The 18859-nt window shown below is 44.2% G+C and overlaps 3 protein-coding genes across 3 annotated transcripts; 2 read left to right on the forward strand and 1 right to left on the reverse strand.

Moving 5' to 3' along the window:
• The first annotated feature begins 679 nt into the window (after positions 1 to 679).
• Positions 680 to 2627, forward strand: LOC124684580 (60S ribosomal protein L9). Its single transcript, XM_047218860.1, has 3 exons — positions 680 to 1128; positions 1729 to 1851; positions 2310 to 2627. The coding sequence occupies exons 1-3, from the start codon at positions 766 to 768 to the stop codon at positions 2391 to 2393; spliced, it is 570 nt and encodes a 189-aa protein (XP_047074816.1). The 5' UTR covers positions 680 to 765; the 3' UTR covers positions 2394 to 2627.
• A 482-nt stretch (positions 2628 to 3109) lies between these two features.
• Positions 3110 to 6659, reverse strand: LOC124684582 (formamidopyrimidine-DNA glycosylase). The gene is made up of 10 exons (XM_047218861.1): positions 6434 to 6659; positions 5908 to 5959; positions 5735 to 5792; positions 5017 to 5085; positions 4799 to 4924; positions 4615 to 4665; positions 4190 to 4267; positions 4005 to 4104; positions 3775 to 3809; positions 3110 to 3696 (listed from the first exon to the last, which is right to left on the reverse strand). The coding sequence occupies exons 1-10, from the start codon at positions 6657 to 6659 to the stop codon at positions 3145 to 3147; spliced, it is 1347 nt and encodes a 448-aa protein (XP_047074817.1). The 3' UTR covers positions 3110 to 3144.
• A 383-nt stretch (positions 6660 to 7042) lies between these two features.
• Positions 7043 to 9478, forward strand: LOC124664845. Its single transcript, XM_047202275.1, has 5 exons — positions 7043 to 7569; positions 7869 to 8196; positions 8283 to 8480; positions 8567 to 8849; positions 9366 to 9478. Exons 1-5 carry the CDS (start codon positions 7058 to 7060, stop codon positions 9413 to 9415), a joined length of 1371 nt encoding a protein of 456 aa, XP_047058231.1. The 5' UTR covers positions 7043 to 7057; the 3' UTR covers positions 9416 to 9478.
• Positions 9479 to 18859: the final 9381 nt, after the last annotated feature.

The following is an 18859-nucleotide window of genomic DNA, read 5'->3' on the forward strand; positions in this document are numbered from 1 at the left end:
GAGAGAAAAAAAGGAAACTGGAAACAGATCGGAGACGTGATCTGCTCCCTACGCGGCCTACTCCTTCCTAATCTCACGTGATCTGTATTTGCTATTTCCTTAACAGACGCGTGTGTGATCTACTCCTTCCTAATCTCACGTCCAAATTTTCTCTATGTGATTGCATACCAAATTTTCTCAACGTGAACAGATTCGTTCCAGATTTTCTGGACGGAAACAAATCGGTGGAAGGGGTTATTTGCAAAAAAACACAGCTTTTCTCTTATATTCTGAAACAATTGCGAAAAAATAATAGGCATTATAGAAAGAAACAGAGGGAGTACATTATATTCCTACACAAAATCACAAAATTGTGTCTCTAAAAAACTTGATTTTGCTCCAGACATTTGTTTTTATTATACCATAGAAGGAACTTTTTTTTTGATAAAAATAGTTTTACAAGCCAAACAACTATATGAGTTGGTATAAGTTTTCAATTTTTGTTGAAATTTGAAGTAAAATTCCAGTTTTCGATTTTTTAGAACAAGCTATAATTGTTTTGGAGAAAAAAGAGCTAATATGTCCTGGGCTGGAAAAGAAAATACTGGGCCTACTCAGGCCCATATCCAACCCAGGACCACCCCATTCCCTCTCCCTCCGGAGACAAAACCCTAGCAACCCCAGTTATATAGCGATCGCATCCTCCTCGCGCCGCCGCCGCTGCTCAGAACACCCACCCCACCCGCCGCCGGAGAAGAAGAGGAAGAGCAGCCAAGTCCGTCCAAGATGAAGACGATCCTGGCGTCGGAGACGATGGAGATCCCCGAGGAGGTGACGGTGAAGGTGTCGGCGAAGATGGTGTCGGTGACGGGGCCCCGCGGGACGCTGACCCGCAACTTCAAGCACCTCAACCTCGACTTCCAGCTGCAGGAGGGCGGCCGGAAGCTCAAGGTGGACGCCTGGTTCGGCACCCGCCGCACCATGGCCGCCATCCGCACCGCCATCTCCCACGTCCAGAACCTCATCACCGGCGTCACCAAGGGCTTCCGCTACAAGATGCGCTTCGTCTACGCTCACTTCCCCATCAACGCCTCCATCAACTCCGGCAACAAGGGCATCGAGATCAGGAACTTCCTCGGAGAGAAGAAGGTAACTTGATCAAACAATTGCAGTCCCCAGTTATTCAGTCTGTTGTGTCTCTGTAATTAGTGATTTTTTTAGGATATCATGGGATGTTTGTTACTGCGAATAGAAAACCTGCTTTTAGTTTACCTGCAACAGAAAACTTATGCTACTCTAGAAGCTGGTTGCCTGATAGTGTTGCATTCATCATATTTCAGTGGAGTAGATCTAGAGAGGCAAATATCTGTTCATTACCATTGAGTGTGTGTGATGTGCTGTGTGGCTTTACCTGTCATGGTGCTCTTGTTAGCGAACCATGGTATGAACAGACTCATCAAATGTGAATCTCGTGCACTGGTGCACAATTTAGGGTTGTAATTACTTATGTTGATGACTGCTGCATCCTTATTTAACTTGATTTGACCATTACATTCTGATAGTACTTCAATACTGGGGTCACTAGCATCACTGTAATGGCCCCCCTATCTCCTATGGTCATGTGAGTGTACCATGCTCTAGAGAGGCAGATATCACTTGACCATTTGAGTCTTTCATAGATGCTCCTGTGTTATTTTATCTGTTGCTCTAGGTATGTATGGCATGTACTGAGATTCCCCCTTTTAACAGGTCAGGAAAGTTGACATGCTTGACGGTGTGACGATCTTGAGGTCCGAGAAGGTCAAGGATGAGATTGTCCTTGATGGCAATGACATTGAACTTGTCTCTCGCTCCGCTGCTCTGATTAACCAGGTTAGTGTCCTTGCAACTTGGTTTCTCATACTGAAAACCTACATCATAATAATGCAGCTTTGTTTTAAGAGTGTACTTAACCGCCACTAGAATTTTTCTGCACTAAGAGTATCTTTGTATGTGCGCATGCTGAATCATACTCCTGACAAGTACCATGCAGTATTGGATAATATATACTTAACAGTTCACACCAGCATGCTTAAGTTTGCACACCTTTGGTAATTTACGCACCCCACCTAACAACAGGGCATATATCATAAGTTGTATGCTCCACTTTTTTCCATTTGCCCTTGTTTGGTCTGTGATTTGTTTCACTTGACTACTACATGGAAAATATATGCATGTACTGTTGGATCGGATGCTATACTTTATACAGTTTATGTTGTCATTTCTCTAGATCCTCCAAAACTTCATTATCTCCATCCGGTTCATTGATCGAGCTATTTTGCTTGAAACAGAAATGCCACGTGAAGAAGAAGGATATCCGGAAGTTCTTGGATGGTATCTATGTCAGCGACAAGGGTGCCATCAAGGAAGAGTAGAAGTGATGATCTGCAACCCCTTTGTAGCTGGTAGCCGAAACTGTTCTAGAGGGTATCCAGAACCAACATTCTGTGCTGGTTTTTCTTTTTTTGAGTGGATCACAAGTTCATTACAATTTGCACTTGATTTTTCAGAGATGCTATGTATCTGGGGAAGGTGTTTGTTCCTTTTCGTTTGTGAGATGTTCCTTATCCTGGTTGATAAGACCTATTATATATGCTATTTGCTCGACTCCATTTGTTTTGCTTTCTTACTGGTGCGTAATCTTGTTTTGGCTCCATTCTTGTACGATTCTTGGATGCAATTTGTCTGTTGCTTTGAGGCCATTTGTTTTTAGCAATATGCTAAGATGGGCTTGAATGGCATAAATAGTCCAGGAAAAATGACACAGAAACCATTTAAGGAAAGAATGCGCGGACATGAAATATAAAGGATCTATACATACGCCATTTTTCATCATTGTAACTGTACGACACAATGATCCCAGTCATGGGTAGCTGCAAAGTGCAGCACACGACAGGATCATGCATCATACTGGGATCGTGTCAGTTGCCATGAAATAGCAGTAACAATGCAAGGTGACGCGAAGATTTCAAATAGTTCAGTAGTTCAGGAAACAGATGCAACGTTAAGGGTTTCTGAAGATTTCAAGTAACTACATATCCACTGGACAGCAGATCAAGCATGCATGCAGCATATATACACCAAATTGACAGCGTAACCAAACAACACTGAATTTCATCCACCTTCCTACTGATACTTGACAGGCTTGGTCTTCTTCCTTGAAGATGTTCTTGCAACGCCATGGTCTGATACCCTGTGCACAGCCACACTAGGTTCGACTAAGCCATGATCATTGTTGCCAGTGGCACCAGCTCCGTCTGATTCAACAGTCTTGACATTGTTTTTGCTGCCATGTTCAATGCTTGGTTTCTTCTTGGCACCAGCAATTTCCCCTGTTTTCCTTGAGGGAGCACTTGCGTCATCCTTGCTTTGCTGTCCCCTGGCAGCTCTGGATGTAGCCACTCTCTTTCTTGGCTTCAGATCATCATCATCTCCATCTGCCCCGACTTCCTTGGCGCCACCATCCTCGCTCACTTGCACTGGGTTAGTTTTTCTGGAAGGAGGCTTTCCCCTGGCAGCCCTGGATACGGCCACTCTCTTTCTTGGCTTCGGATCATCATCATCATCTCCATCTTCCCCTGCTTCCTTTGCGACACCATCGTTGCTCACTTGCCCTGGGTCAGCCACTACCGCTTTGGTTCCAGTCAGCTTCTGCAGTTGTGGGACATACGCAGTAGTCTGTAGACAGGGCAAATCAGAGGGTTAGATAGATTTAGGATGGTACAAGGTATAGCAATAAAGTGGTATACTGCTCACCCTGCCACCAGCTGTTATGAATTCAATTTTCTTTCCTGCAATAACCAGAAATTTGATAAATCCAAAGGAAAATGAAAAGCTAACAATGGTTAAGAGATCTCATAACATGACAACTGATATTCTAGTACTTCCTGCAATAAAGGCGTGACCAATTTTTTCGAAAAAAAGCAGGTGCCCAATTTTATTCAGGAATCAAGAAAACTCTAAAAGGAAGTTGAGGATAAACTCACCATCAACTTTACCAGGCTTTTTGCCCCAGCGGTGATGAAACAACCATTCAATGGGAAAGCGGTCAGAATCAGCATCAACATCGACAGCATATTTCACAACCTAACAGTTTTGTTGGTCAAAACACGAGTGTTCTGTGAGACTACATACAACACAGTTACTCAAAACAATGTCAAGTTAGAGTAACCTCTTGGATGCTTTGGTGTAGTGCTTCACAACTCTCCCTTGTTAGGCTTGAAGCAATCTGTAACGGATGGATTCTCGACTGCAAAGAATACATGAACTCTGTCACAGCCAAGCAACAATGCAACACAACAAGTGCAGACGATGCAGTAGTTCTATTTATCGAACAGCAACAGCTTTATCTCTAAGGCGTGTTAGCCACAATTGTTAGGGATAAGACCAGATCGGTTCAGGTACATGTCATGGCTATTTGTACTTTTATTGAATTATTAGTTGTGGCAAGCAATGAATAAAATCGCCCATGAGGCATCTAACAATCAATGATAGGTGTCCAGAACTCGGTCGCCAGGCCCATATGTTTCCAGGTTCATAACAAGTTTAAAGCTCAAGTGATGCATTTCATGTCAGCCTAATTTTCTGTAATAATACCTGGTAAAGCACTTCATCTGCAATCCAATTACCAATGCCTGATACAAAGCTCTGCTCATTTGAAAAAACAAGATGTCACAAGTACGGTACTATCATGATAAGAAAATATTACAAGAAGTTAATTATGCATTTCATAGGAAAAATTAATTGAGACGAGAACTTCTATCCACTCGGTAACAATCACCTGATCAAGTAAAAGAGCTTTTATTCCAATCTTCTTCTTTCTCAGTGATTCCACAAAATTGTCAACAGACATCGGCTCAAAGAGAGCATCTGGACCTAGCTCAGAAATTGGGGGTACAGTTTCAGGCTGCGAACAATACTTGAGAGTGAGGAAACCTGTACAGCATTGATAGAGGGAAGTATTTCCACATAATTTACAAGAACTTGCGATGCACCTACATCATCAAACAACCGAACTCTTGCAAAGCGCCTCTTATCAGTGAATGAAAACTCCAAGCCATCATCAAGCTGTAAAGTATGTATAATAAAGAGGTTAGGCACATCAAAGTTCAAAACCAACTTGAGGCGAGCCATGACTCCCAGCGTAAATGGGTTTGACAACCCATGGAAAACTCCAAGCCATGTCTCCTGACTATCCATCTTCTGGAAGGACTAACCAGACAGAAATTCCAGAGTCAGCCACTTATAAATGAGATGGATTGTTTCATGACAAGGGAGTTAAGTGCCAGCCACAAGGTGCTAACTATAGTCCTTGCAAATGAGCCAGAAACTCCATATCCTATTTGCCATCATTTGATGGAACACACCTAGTTCTGTCAAGCGAGCGATGTACATTAAAACTTCTCTGTTCATGGGCTTCTTAAAGTGATAGGCAATGAGCACAGTGGACGATGTGTTCACTAGGCTTGTTTTGATTAAAATTGGAAGATGTAGGCGATTGTAACAGGACACATCCTGCTTACTCACACTCACAGCTATTCTACAATTAACCTATAAAAAAGTTTGCACGAACATGGCTTCTATATCGTCTCCTGAACTAATCCATAATCCATCAATCTCTACAAGCAAGACCACTAAATAAGCCACATTGCCACGGATAATGGCACATTGAAACAAAATGGAAAATAATCTGTCATATTGCGTTTGGGCTCCTGACCTCGACGAAAAACTTGGAGTACTTGGAGGGCCACTCGTCCGTGGACTTGACGGCTGATCTGCAACCATCCGTAAGCTTCGTCAGTTGTTGCAATCTTACAGGTATAGTATCGTAGCAAAAAAAAAAAACGTGATCATAAGGTTGAGATAATGAGGCGGGAAATGAGCACTCGCCTCTTGTACTTTGTGACGGCGACACCCTTGATGTAGATTGCACCTGCCATTCCTGCAACAACCGAGAACATGTTCATGTCAGCCCTCAGTGCTTGCCAAAGTCAATCCCCTTTCCCATCTCTTGGAAGAAATTAGGTCGTACAACAATCATCACAAGGTTATCGGCGGAGGAGCAATTAAGACAATACAAGGGATTTCTAGGGAGGGAGAATAGCTTAAATCATCGCCAATCAAGATAATGTACATCCAGTGTTTAGCAAATTACAATAAAACAGCTCCCTTTGTCATAATATGAACATCTGTATGTATGTCCGTCTCTTTGAAGAAACTAATCGGCATCTAGTAGTATTATATTTGAGGAATCACAATATGAGCATTCAAGCGAATTCGATTTAGCCACACACAAGAGAGATTCCTAGGGGCATTCAAACCTAAATCATCGCCAACCAAGCTAGCAATGTAGGTCCTCCAGACCGAGACGGCGACTGAATACTAGTGCGTGGCGACGATAGTACGGAATACTGACCGAACTGGAAGGAGGGGAATGGCGGGGCGTCGAGCTGGAGCCAGAGGTTCTTGCCCCTCCTGCGCGCGGCGACGATGGTCCTGCCGACCATGGCGCGCTCGAAGGCGACGCGGTCGGATAGGACGACCTTGGTGTCGTCTGCGACGGCGCAGCGCGCGATGCGCCGGCCCACGCAGTGCGCCTCCAGCGCCCGCCGCGCCGCCTCCACCTCCGGCAGCTCCGGCATCGCCGCTCTCTCTCAAACGCACACGGGGCAGTCCGGTGCGAGACGGCGAACCGGGTCGTCCGACTCGAAAAGGTAAGTAGAGAAAATAATCCCCCGTCCCGTTTGAGAAAAGAAAAAGAATCCCCATTTCGTTACGAGCGGCGCGACGGCGTCCTTGGTTACTTCGTCGGCCGCCGTCTAAAAAATCCCCATTTCTCCACCGATCTTGTCGTCGCCGGCCAATACCCAGTTGCAGGTCCGGTCACCGGGTTGCCGAACTCGCTCCCGAATCCCGACGACGTCGGTGTGCACTTGTGCTCCGGAATCCCACGCCGGTACGCCGCTGTGCTCCCGAGTCCGACGGCGCCTCGCCGCTCCCCCTGTTCATCCACCCCGGAGGACTTGAGATCTGTGCATCGATGGAGCTGAGCTCGGGCTTCCCCCGGCGCTCCTCCCAGCAGCTGGGCCCAGCCAGCGGCGGGGAGGACCGCATCAGCGCCCTGGACGACGACATGCTCCTCGGATGCTTCCGCGCGGCCGCGCGCACGGGCGGCCTCTCCCGCCGGTGGCGCGGCCTCTGGGCTAGCCTCCGCCACATCGTCTTCTGCGACGTCCCGTTCCCCTCGCTCGAAGCGGCGCTCGGCCGCGTCACTCGCCCCCCTCCGGGGCTTTCCCTCCTGGAGATCCGCGTCACGGACATGCAGCCCAGGCGCGACGCCGCCGGCGTCACCTCGCTCTTGTGCGCCGCCGCGCTGCTCGAGCCCAAGGAGCTAGTCTTGGCCCTCCCGTCGGGCTACATGGGCAATCTCTCGCCCTTGTTCTTCCTGCAGCTGCCAGACCACGTCAGGTTCCATGAACTCGAGACACTGTCCCTCTCGGGCTGCCACGTGCGCTTCGACTCCTTGCTCCCCTGCTGCCCACGCCTGCGCGTGCTAAGAGCAAGAACAATAGTATAGCCGGCGGTCGGCTATAACAATTCGCTTACATCATCTATAAATCGATTTATACATAGCGATGTACAATAGTAAGCTATAAAAGTGTAGTACTTTTACAATACATGGCCCACCTTTTAGTCTCACATAGTGCCTAGGAGCACGTGCTTAGTAGCCTGGCTATTAGATAGTAGCCCACTTCTCTTCTCTCTCCTAATCTCTCTCCTCCAACTAAGCAAACTTATAATATTTTATCTCTTATAGCCAGCTGACTGTACCTTATTGTACTTGCTCTAAGGCTAAAGTTCAATGACCGTTGGGGCCACTACAGCATCAGAACCTTCATGTCACTCCACTCCACGTCGCTGCAAGAGCTTTGTGTGGATGTCGAGAACGTAAGCATAGATACCGTCGACCTTGTTGCTCCCGAGCTTAAGAAATTGACAGTGTCCTTGAAGGCTTTTCGGGAGATCAACATCTCTATCTTGGCACCAATGGTTGAGAAGCTCTCATGGAAATGCTCCTACTCCTTTATTAACTTTGGTCCTTGGAGAATTGCAAAGTTGTGGCTGCAGAAGGCGGAGAGACAAGGAGAGCTCCCTTCATTGCTCATCCATGCCCGCATTGTGCGTGTCGTTTCCCTCAATTTACCGAGCTCCAACTAAACTAAATTTTGTGGAGTGATATATATTTTCCCAAATTAACGTTTCAGAGCTCGTCCATTGTTCATGGTGAAGCGGAGAACTCTACGCAAGAGATAGAGAAACATATGCTCGCAAAGTTCTCTGTTTTGGAGCTACATCTCAGGCCAAAGGGACATGCTTTTGGAGCATTCATGTTTCATCTCCTTGGGATGAATCGGTTTTTTAGGGCCACGCAGAGGCTCAAGGTTGTCCTACAGAGATCCGCGGTAATTCTTTGCTCTTTGCTCTGATTATATATCTCAATAGTACATTGTCTAGTAATTAATTAACACGGTATAGTTTTTGGTTTTAGTTGAAGCAAGAATGCCCACTAGATTGTGCTTGTGACCACCCGGACTGGAGATCCCAAACTAGTTCCTTGACCGCTCTCGAAGAAGTGGAGATCAATGGCTTTCAAGGACACGATCATGAGATCGATTTCTTGAAACTGATATTCAAATGTGCACCGATGCTTAAAAGAATGATTGTGCGTTTCTCACATGAGGTCTTATATCCTGATCATCATGGATGCACACAAATACGAAACATCTTCAGGGAATATTCTTCTGTGGAATGCTATCTTTATCTTAGCTCTGGTGAGTAACTAAGTATGTGTTCTGCGTGCAACATGGATATAATTGCTAGTTAGCTAATTATGCCTATTGCTGACATTATGTGCGCAAACCCGCATATTTTAATCAAAAAGAGAAGCTGAATGGTGGAGTGGGTGGCACAAAATAAATTCGAAAATTTGTATGCAGAATTACCTTAGGTTCTCTTTTGTCTTGGTCAATCTCTAGGCTGATTATACCCTTCTCTTGGGCATCTGCATTTAGTATAGTAAAAGGACAATTTTGCAGATTACCTGAAGTTAGTTGTCTTATCTGAATTTCCTTGACATTCATGTTTGGCACAAGGTATTTAGTTCTAGTTAGATTTCGTTCAGTAAATATTGTACTATTTCCTTCTGCTTTCAGCATATATTGTACTATTTCTTTCTGCTGTCAGCATATATTGCATTTTATTGCAAGTCAGGACAGCCTTTACAAGTATAATAACTCCACATGTGCACGTTGTCATATTGACTGGAAATGGTTTCAATTTTCCTCCAGCCTCCGCTGCAGGTTTAGTGCATGGCAGCGACGGCTTCCCATCAACATGATTCTCAGCCTTGCATATTTGGATTCATGATGGTATTGACAAAGACCAAGCTTTTCATATGCGGACAACCTCCATTACCTGTTCTCTCCCGACTTTGCTTTGTTGCTTCAACTCATTATCAGGCATGTTGTTTTGCTTAGTGTAGTGTAGCTATATATAGGATACTCTTAGTTAGGTCTTGAGTGGTTTCTCTGCAATTCAATTATGTAAGTTAATGCAGTCAACCTATGTCAGTCATGTGCCCTAAGCAAGTTATTTTGTTAATCCTATGATTTTAGTTAGTATTTGTGTTGTTTCATTTTGTTGACAAATGAGATGTTTTCATACGAACTACGAAGTAAACTGAGCAACAACGGATAGAACTCAAGAGCTGATCTTTAAGGGGTGATGTAGCACACAATCTATTTTCCAATATGCTTACATTACGAGTTTCCATTTTGTACTAACAGTATAAAAATATTATCAAAGCTGTGTAACATCCGTTAGCATAGTAGATGCTCTAAAAAAAACTCTCAAATATGTATTTATATGGAAATTAGCAAGCGTATTAATTCTTCCCGTGAGATTAGCTTGTATAGATAAGTTATTAGTAACATTAGCTAGCATGTAACTTAATGTTTATTTTAAATCCAACCTTTTGAACTATGCGAAGATTCAGTTTGAGTTCTAATGTTAGTATTTCTTCTTTAACGAGTGGATGCACGCCTCTTTTAGTGCAAGTTTGATCACTCGATGGCTGCAAAAGATGCCAAGAATCATATCGGCAACTTTGGTTTCCTTGTTTGTCTAATGCCATCATCTTAACAAGTTATAATATTGTGATGTTTGTATGAAGTACTAATGACTGCTGGACTGATGTTATTCTGCACTGTCAAACTCCTAGTTTTAATGCTTCTCGTGCTATAAGTATTTGTTCGCCGTCGAATGATGATATAGATTGTAGAGTGTATCTACTATTTGATGCTTGGGATCTGCCATCTTTTTTGCCCCTGTTTGCTCTGTTTTGTCAATGGTCTTGCCTCTGTTTGTTCTGTTTTCAGGTCGGACTTGCATGTTTCGGTACTGAATTTCTTTGAAAGTCCAGCGAAAAAATTTGCACAGTTTTCAGTTAACCTTTGGGCAGAATTCAAATGATGATTTCGCCCATTTGATGGTCAACTTTGTGTAGTGCTGCATTACTATGTAGATGGGGAGTGCATAACATGTAACTGCAAGTGTATTTTGCAAAGCCAACTGAACCGCAAGTTTCAGTGTTTTTTTTAGAGAAAAAGGGGCATGCCCCCGGCTCCAATATATTGAAACCAGATATAGCAGTTTACAATATGTTTTAGAAGTTTTGAAACATAACAAACCAAACTACTCACAGACCAGACTTTCATTACAGCACAAATCCAAGCACCAGATAGCCAACATCTACAACTAAACACCAGAAGACAACATGCAAAATCACTGACGGCTCATGATCTGAAAACATGCCCCATCCCCCACCAGGACCAGATCATTTGCATCAAGAGTCCTTGCCAAATCTTCCGCAGTCATCAGCATTGGGCCAAAACCTCTTGAGTTGTTCCTGTCACAAACCTCCAGAGCAGTTCTTGCCTTCTTCTGTGGAATCACCCAGGATCCGGCCACAAGATCATTGGTGGCAGTCTGGCCACTCCTTCCAACTTGTTCATCATACACATCAGCCCTTCTTTTTCCTCTTCCTTCAGCAGAATCTTCCACTGAACACAGTTGTTTAGCAAGCTTCTCCACAAAGCCTGCATGCCAAACCATTGCACCCGATTGAACACATGGTCATTTCTGGTAATCCAGATAGTTCTCAAACCAGCAGCAAAAATCAAATTGCATTTCTTATTTTTCTTTCTATCAGTCCACAGAGCAGCAACATCATGCATATTTGAGATATTTAAGTTTAAACCCAGGGCATCCAAAACCCCTCTCCAAAAATTAGCAGCAACAACACACTCAAAGAACAAATGTTGACAAGACTCTAATTCATTGCAAAACACACAAGTCAGATCATCAACATTTTGTCTTTTGACCAGGTTATCTCTAGTGAGAAGTTTATTATGGGAAAGCAACCAGAGAAAGAAATGAATTTTTGGGGGCACTTTGATTTTCCAAACACCATGTATATCAATAGTTTGAATCCCTCCAAAATTAACCACAGCATATAAGGACTTAACACTATAGATCCCATTTGCTGCCCACTTCCAAATCAAACAATCCTTAGAATCATCTAGACAGAGAGTTTGTGCAATTTGCTGAATCTCCAGCCATTGCAACATTAGTTTGTGATCAAAACATCTTCTAAAAGTCATTTTTAGAGAATTACCATCCCAAAGATCAGCAATAGTTTTATTTTGTTCATTTAGCAGGAAATAAACTTCCCAAAACTGAATGGCTAGAGAGCAAGACCCAAACCAGTGGTCTTCCCAGAACTTAATAGTTCTGCCATTACCAACTTTCCACATATAACCCATTTTAGCAGCCTTGGCAGCCCATAGCACCCCTTTCCAAAAAGGAGAGGCCCCATGGTCAGAACAAGAGAAAATATTAGGGTTATTCACATTATATTTGTTATCTACTATCTGTCTCCAAATTTTGTTATCATCCAAGTGATACCTTTTGATCCAGGAAGCTAGAAGGCACATATTCATCTCTGATAAATCAGGGATGCCCAAACCACCATACTCTTTTTTCCTAGTGACCAAACCCCAATTAGCTAAATGGTACTTATGGTGCCCCTCATAATTATCCCACAGACAGTGAGCCATCTGTGAGTTAATCAGAGTGATAGCCCATTTGGGGAATTTGATCACACTAAGCAGATAAATTGGAATACTGGCCAAAACACTTCTAACCAGCTCTAGTTTGGCAGCATGATTTAGAAGTTTACCTCTCCAGCCAGCAGCTTTTTTAATAATTTTATCAACAACAGGTTGAATATCCTCTTTTTTAAGTTTACAGTGATGCAGAGGGACCCCTAAATACTGCAAGGGAAACTCACCCAACTTGCAACTCAAAGATTGAGCAAAAAGTTGTGCATCACTTTCAATCACATTAATAGGAACTAGATCACACTTATGAAAATTGATCCTCATCCCAGACATATGTTCAAAACAAGCTAAAATCCACTTTAAGTTGGTGGCAGAGACAAGACTTTTTTCCAGGAAAAGTAAAGTATCATCAGCATATTGCATACTGATGATACCCCCCCTCCCCATGCCTTGCATAAGCCCAGCTATTTTTCCACCAGAAGCAGCTTTGTATAGAATTTTGGTAAAGACATCAGCCATAAAATTGAACAAAATAGGTGATATAGGATCACCCTGTCTTACACCCCTACTGGTAAGGAAGAAATTGCTATTGCAATCATTAATCCTGACACCAACAGAGCCATTATGTAATAAACCCTCAATGACCCTCATTCACTTGGGGCTAAAACCCCTCAACCTCATAACTTTTAACAGAAAATCTCTGTCAACTCTATCATAAGCCTTTTCATAGTCAAGTTTAAAAACAAAACCACTATTTCCACTTTTAACAGCATCATGAATTACTTCATGGGCAGAAACCACACTCTCAAGAATAAATCTCCCTTTAATAAAAGCAGTCTGATTAGGAGAAATAAGTTTCTCACTTACCACACCCAGTCTATTAGTAGCACACTTAGAGAAAATTTTGAAACTACAATTAGTCAAGGCAATGGGTCTGAATTTCTGTATAGTTACAGCATCAGTTTCCTTAGGAATCAAAGTCAACAGAGAAAAATTTAGCCTAGAAAGATCAAGGTTCCCTTCATTCCAATCCTTAACCATCTCCATGTGAAATCAGCTCTAATGAGCTCCCAAAAATGTTGATAAAATAAAAAAGGGAAACCATCAGGACCAGGAGCACCTTCAGCATAAGAGCCAAAAATAGCATCCTTCACCTCTTTCTCAGAAAAAGGAGCATCAAGCATATCATTATGATTCTGTGACACCATATCATCTGGATCCCAAGAAATCATCTACTATATTAACATCAAGACAAGGCTCTTTACAAAACAATGTCTTATAATAATTAACAGCAATCTCCAGCATACCTTTGTTGTCATCCACCATACCCTCATCACCTTGTAATTGACAAATTTGTTTCTTCCTTCTTCTCTGATTAGCTACAGAATGAAAATATGAAGTGTTACGGTCACCTTCCAAAATATATCTTTCTCTGGATCTTTGTCTAGCTTTAATTTCCTCATTACTCCAAATTTTGGTGAGCTCAAAAGAAATATCTTTCATCTTTTTTTTAGAAACAGGAGAAAGACACTGTGTTTCAGAAATAATATCAAGCAGATCATATTCAGCAACTAGTTTTTGTTTATTCTTCCTTTGAGCAGATTCAATATTAGCAGCCCAACCTTTTAAACCTTTTCTAGTATTTCTAATTTTAAAATTCCATCTGTCAATAGGTCTATGGAGATGACAAGGGGCTTGCCAAAATTTAGCAACCACCTGGTCAAACCCCTCAATGTTAAGCCACCATTTCTCAAATCAAAACTGTTTAATAACAGGAACTTTCAAAGCCCCAGTGTCCACAACCAAAGGAGTATGATCACTCCCAACCCTAGCCTTAGAGGCTAAGCTACTAGCAGGGAAAAGAGCATCCCAACAAGTAGTCACAAACACTCTATCAAGCAAAGCCATAACCAGATTATCTTGGTTATTAGCCCAAGAAAATTGCCTACTAGGATTTTTAATTTCCATCAAATTAAACTTATTAACCCAATCATTAAAGAGATTGGCCCAGTGTTGGTTGATGTTTCCAGTGCTTTTCTCACACTTTTCTCTAATGAGATTGAAATCACCCCCAACCAGGGTAGGACCATTCCAACAAGCCATAATATTATGCGTTTCATTGATAAAATCTAACTTGTGTTCCTCATAAGCAGACCCATATACAGCAATCACTCTCCAAATGACATTATCATTTTTTGCTTTAATTTGAACAGATACACAAAAAGAAAGAATATCCCATCTAATAATGTCAAAAAGATCACTGTTAATTCCAACAAGGATCCCTCCAGCATTTTTTACAGCAGGCAACCAATTCCAGGTAAACTTCTCACCTGGATCTAACTGTTTGAGCTGTATGCTAGAGAAGTCCTCCTTCTTAGTTTCAGAGAAACAAATAATATCAGGACATGTCTCTCTAATGAGATCATGCACTCTAGTGAGCTTATCAGGTCTATTCAGACCTCTAGAATTCCATATTAGAGCTACTACCATTTTTAAAAATCAGTTTTCTTCTACCCTTCTTCTTACTGTGGACTAATGTCCAAGGTTCATCCTCATCAGGAACATCACTAATGTGATCTTCCTGATCAGAGACAAACTCACCCTCATCATCAAAACCAATCCTCATTTCTTCCACAGATAAACTAATGTCATTGGGAAGAAAGCTCTCAGGATTGGAATTATGAAATCTACAAGCCTATTAGTTTCAACCTTCTTAATTTCATTAATAACAGAATCAACATCTAGATTTTTACGACCCAGGCTAATGCCAGCAGTTTTTGCAGTATCATATAAAGTTTGATTGTCAAGAGCAGCAAAAGAATTTGAGAAGCCATGTATTCTATTACCTTGAGGAATCTCCAAGTTTTTGGCCTTCTTCAAATCCTGAGCTTTTTCTATGGCAGACTTACCATCCCTGGTAATCCTGGAACTCATCCTTGTAGCTTGAACAGGTCCCCAGGTCTTCTTCTCTTTCCAAGCCATAGGAGGCATTACAGGAGCAGGATTGTTGAACACAAAACTATCTTTCTTCTGAGTCTCAGCATCAACCTCCTCATCACTCTCATCTTCAAAGTGCTGGAGAAGATTCTTCCCAATATTTTCCTCAGCTCCCCTTAGGACTAAAGCATTACTGACTTGTACAATTGGTTCTTTTCCAAGGACTTTTTCCTGCACAGACATTTCCAGCTTCTGGTGAACAGCAGAATGTTCATTCCTCCCACCAAGAGGCATGGAAGACTCTGTCTCCATCTTGTTATTAGTTCCATTATTTTTATCCTTGTCCAAGCTCTTGAAGTCATCACCAATTTCATCATCATCATTCACTGTGTCACCTTTATTGCCCAGACCAGGATCTTCATCATCATCTTCATCCACATCAATTGCTTCTCCCCCACTTTCTACCACAAAATTAACCAGGTAAAAGCACTGTTCCATCTCAAACAGCTTGTTGGATGGGATCTTGGACTTGTCTCTCACAGCTACCTTAACCCTGACCTCCTCATAGAAACTTCTGAATATGCCTTGCCAATCAATATTAACAAGCACACCCAAAGATGTTGAGATTTGGCAGATAGTTTTCCAGGTCAACCACTTGGCAGGGATACCATAGATCTTGATCCAAATTTCTTGAAACTCCTCAAAAGGCTCAGCTTCCCCCTCCCAGTTCTCAAAATAGATCACCACCCCATCTTTTTTTAGATTGATGGAGGGGTACTCCACCAAATCTTTGATCCTTTTACTAGGAGGAAACCTTACTAAGAACTTCTTGGGGCCAATCTGTCTGATCTGCCAAAACCAATTTGCCTTCCACATATCAATGAAACATTTCTCAAGGTCACCAGCTGATATTTCACCTTCCTTGACCACCACCACACCAACATTGTCCATGTTCAGCCATTGCACAGCTTCTGGACCCTCCACCTCCACATGGAAGAAACCCAGCCCTGGATTTGCACTCCCCCAATATTGGGCTGTTGGAAGAAGAGAGTACCACATAAGGCAATTGTCCATATGGTGCCCAGTCTTGCTGCAGATGAAACACCTCTTGATCCTAGTGCACAGGCCCACATAATGTCCCAACTCTCCACAATTGTAGCAGGTTACAGACTTGAATTTTGGATCCAGAATAGGCCCAGGACCACCCACCACAGATAGCTGAAGATTATTACCTCCTTTATCTCCACTCTGTCTTGACCCATCAGAAGCAGCATTCTTCAGAATCTTCTTCTTGTTCTTCCCAGCACCAGAGCTTTGTGATTGCTGCACAGGAACCATACTGGCACTACTCCCCTGACTGTTTGATTGCGGGAGGTTTTGTGGAATCCCTTGCGGGACCATCAACATTGGATTGAAACCAGGTTGAGGGATCTGCTGGCTGCCGAAGAACTGAGGCCACTGATTCATCGGCATGTTCCACATGTGTGGCTGAAGCATCGGAAACATACCTTGCCCAGCCCCCATTTGTTGCATCATCTGTGGAGGAAATTCTGGTTTGACCACCACAGGCTCTTTGGCCGCACCCACAGATGGAGCAGCCGATGATGTCGCCGCCGCTGCTGTGGGTACACGCCCACCACCAGACCCACGACCAGTCCCACCACCAGCTCTACCCGCACCGCGACCACCACCTGCCATTGAGACCACCTCGACGAAAGATCTCTTCCCCTCAGCCGCACCCCAGAGATCAGAGAACTTGATAACTGTTGCTTTAGGCAGAAATCCATGGCCAGCCGGATAACAATCAGCAGGTGTGAAGGATCTATTCCTAACAAGCTCTCTCCTGACCCAAACCAAGGTCGAGGCACTAGGCGAAAACCTAGATCCGACCAGGAGATCGGTGGGCGACACTGCCGGCGCAGCCACAGATATATAGCTAGTTGAAGACGTACTCCCAAAAGACGTCAACCCTGAGGACACATGGACGGACCGATTTCGCCTGGGCGGATCCAAACGACGGCCACCAACTGCAGCCACCAGCGAGTCACTGCGCAATGGGGCCCGCCCCTGCTCAAGCCATCCAAATTTCCCCACCCTCTCCGGCGAGCAGTACCTCGTCGGAGAAGGATTTCCGCTCCTGATCCTCTCCTTGCGTCGCCAGTCATCAGCCGAACCTCGACGACCCGCATCGATAGCAGGCCTCGAAGCTCCACCCTGCAACATCACCGGAGACGACCTCACCGGCGAGATCTGGAACGAGGACTTCACGGCGTCCAATTCTCCAAATCCTCCAGACCTTGCTCCGCCATGAGACGCCTCGGGTCTTCGGGATCCTTCAATTTGATCATCGCCAACGCCGCAGCCACCTGCTCCTCGAGCCCCTGCCCCGAGATTTGCGGCCGCCAACCCTTCTCCATCTGCTCGATCGCCCACTCCGAGGCGAGGCTGATCTGGAGAATCAATAGCTTCCGCCGCAGCAGTGCCTGCCGACGCTCCTCCGCCATTTGCGCCTCCTTCGCCTTCCGCCTGCTCTCCTCGCCCTGCCGAACTTCCTCGGCGAACGACGGGAAACCCGCCGTCCACTTTGGGATGGACATGCCCCTCCGCCGTACGCACCGGAGAGTACCAGCGACGGCGGGCGCCCGGGGTGGGAAGAGAGGCGGCGGCGGCGGCGGCGGTGGTGGTGGGGCGAGATCGCCTGGGAATCGCTAGATCGCCTGGGAATCGCTAGATCGCCTGGTGTTTGGTGTTTGGTATCTCTCACCGTCTATGTTGTTGTTTCAGTGTTTCACCGTGACCGGGAAAACTTGAACAAAACTGAAGTCAGCGTACTGCGAATACATTCCGTACTACAGTTTGTCACAGCACATGGAATACATACTACAGTTCCTACATTGATGACTGATCTTTTGAGAGCAGCATGTGTATTGTTCACGTGGTAGATACAGGTGGCCACCGTACTGTGATCCTAAAAGTTTTAGGTGCACAAGGTCGTGAAAAATCATGCAAGTCAAAATCAGAACTTGTGCAAAATCATGCATTCATGCTGCACAAGTAAGTGTGCCACGTGAGGTCCTATCACTAGTGGAAAAACAGGCTTCCGGGAGGCCCCATAAGTCGCGAATGTAAAGGAACCGCGACTAATGGGGTCTTTAGTCGCGGTTCGTGTGGCGAACCGCGACCAAAGGCCTGGGCCCAGGGCGCACGGTGGCCAGGCGGTGCACGTGGGGGGCTTTAGCCGCGGTTGGCCAGGCCAACCGCGACTAAAGGTGCCCGAAGGCCTTTAGTCGCGGTTGGCTGGCCAACCGCGGCTAAAGCCGCCCCCCCTATATATACCCACCCAGCAGCCAACACTTAGCCATTTGGTGCCATTTTCTTCACAAGCTTCACAAGTGGGTGTTAGGTTTGCTTTTGGTTCCTCTTATGCACATAAGGTGTTTGATGAAATGCCCCAAGAGCATGAAACAAACATGATATGAAGTGTTGGAGACACACTTGAGCTTTCTCATTTATTTTTTCCTCCTCGATCGCGGTTAGCAACTTGAACCCTTGATGTGTCGTTGATAAAATGTGCATGTGTGTGTAGTTCATTGTTTAATTTATATTGTTTGTAGCTAGTTAGTTTAACAAATGCATGATGGTTAATTATATATTTTATATTATAATAATGCGAGATGAATCGACAATGGATGTACGGTAACCGACTCTCCGGCGAGTTCAATGAC

Source organism: Lolium rigidum, chromosome 1 (genome assembly GCF_022539505.1).
Source record: "Lolium rigidum isolate FL_2022 chromosome 1, APGP_CSIRO_Lrig_0.1, whole genome shotgun sequence".
Classification (NCBI taxonomy): domain Eukaryota; kingdom Viridiplantae; phylum Streptophyta; class Magnoliopsida; order Poales; family Poaceae; genus Lolium; species Lolium rigidum.

What these genes read in the sequence shown, in the direction of transcription:
- LOC124664845 (XM_047202275.1), top strand. Translation starts at nt 7,058, where the DNA reads ATGGAGCTGAGCTCGGGCTTCCCCCGGCGCTCCTCCCAGCAGCTGGGC. An exon ending in TGCTGCCCACGCCTGCGCGT is followed by an intron (nt 7,570 to 7,868) that starts GCTAAGAGCAAG and finishes ACTTGCTCTAAG; the next exon opens with GCTAAAGTTCAATGACCGTT. An exon ending in TGCTCATCCATGCCCGCATT is followed by an intron (nt 8,197 to 8,282) that starts GTGCGTGTCGTT and finishes TTAACGTTTCAG; the next exon opens with AGCTCGTCCATTGTTCATGG.
- LOC124684580 (XM_047218860.1), top strand. Translation starts at nt 766, where the DNA reads ATGAAGACGATCCTGGCGTCGGAGACGATGGAGATCCCCGAGGAGGTG. An exon ending in ACTTCCTCGGAGAGAAGAAG is followed by an intron (nt 1,129 to 1,728) that starts GTAACTTGATCA and finishes CCCTTTTAACAG; the next exon opens with GTCAGGAAAGTTGACATGCT. An exon ending in CCGCTGCTCTGATTAACCAG is followed by an intron (nt 1,852 to 2,309) that starts GTTAGTGTCCTT and finishes TGCTTGAAACAG; the next exon opens with AAATGCCACGTGAAGAAGAA.
- LOC124684582 (XM_047218861.1), bottom strand. Translation starts at nt 6,659, where the DNA reads ATGCCGGAGCTGCCGGAGGTGGAGGCGGCGCGGCGGGCGCTGGAGGCG. An exon ending in TACACCAAAGCATCCAAGAG is followed by an intron (nt 4,105 to 4,189) that starts GTTACTCTAACT and finishes CAAAACTGTTAG; the next exon opens with GTTGTGAAATATGCTGTCGA. An exon ending in AAAGCCTGGTAAAGTTGATG is followed by an intron (nt 3,810 to 4,004) that starts GTGAGTTTATCC and finishes TGGTTATTGCAG; the next exon opens with GAAAGAAAATTGAATTCATA.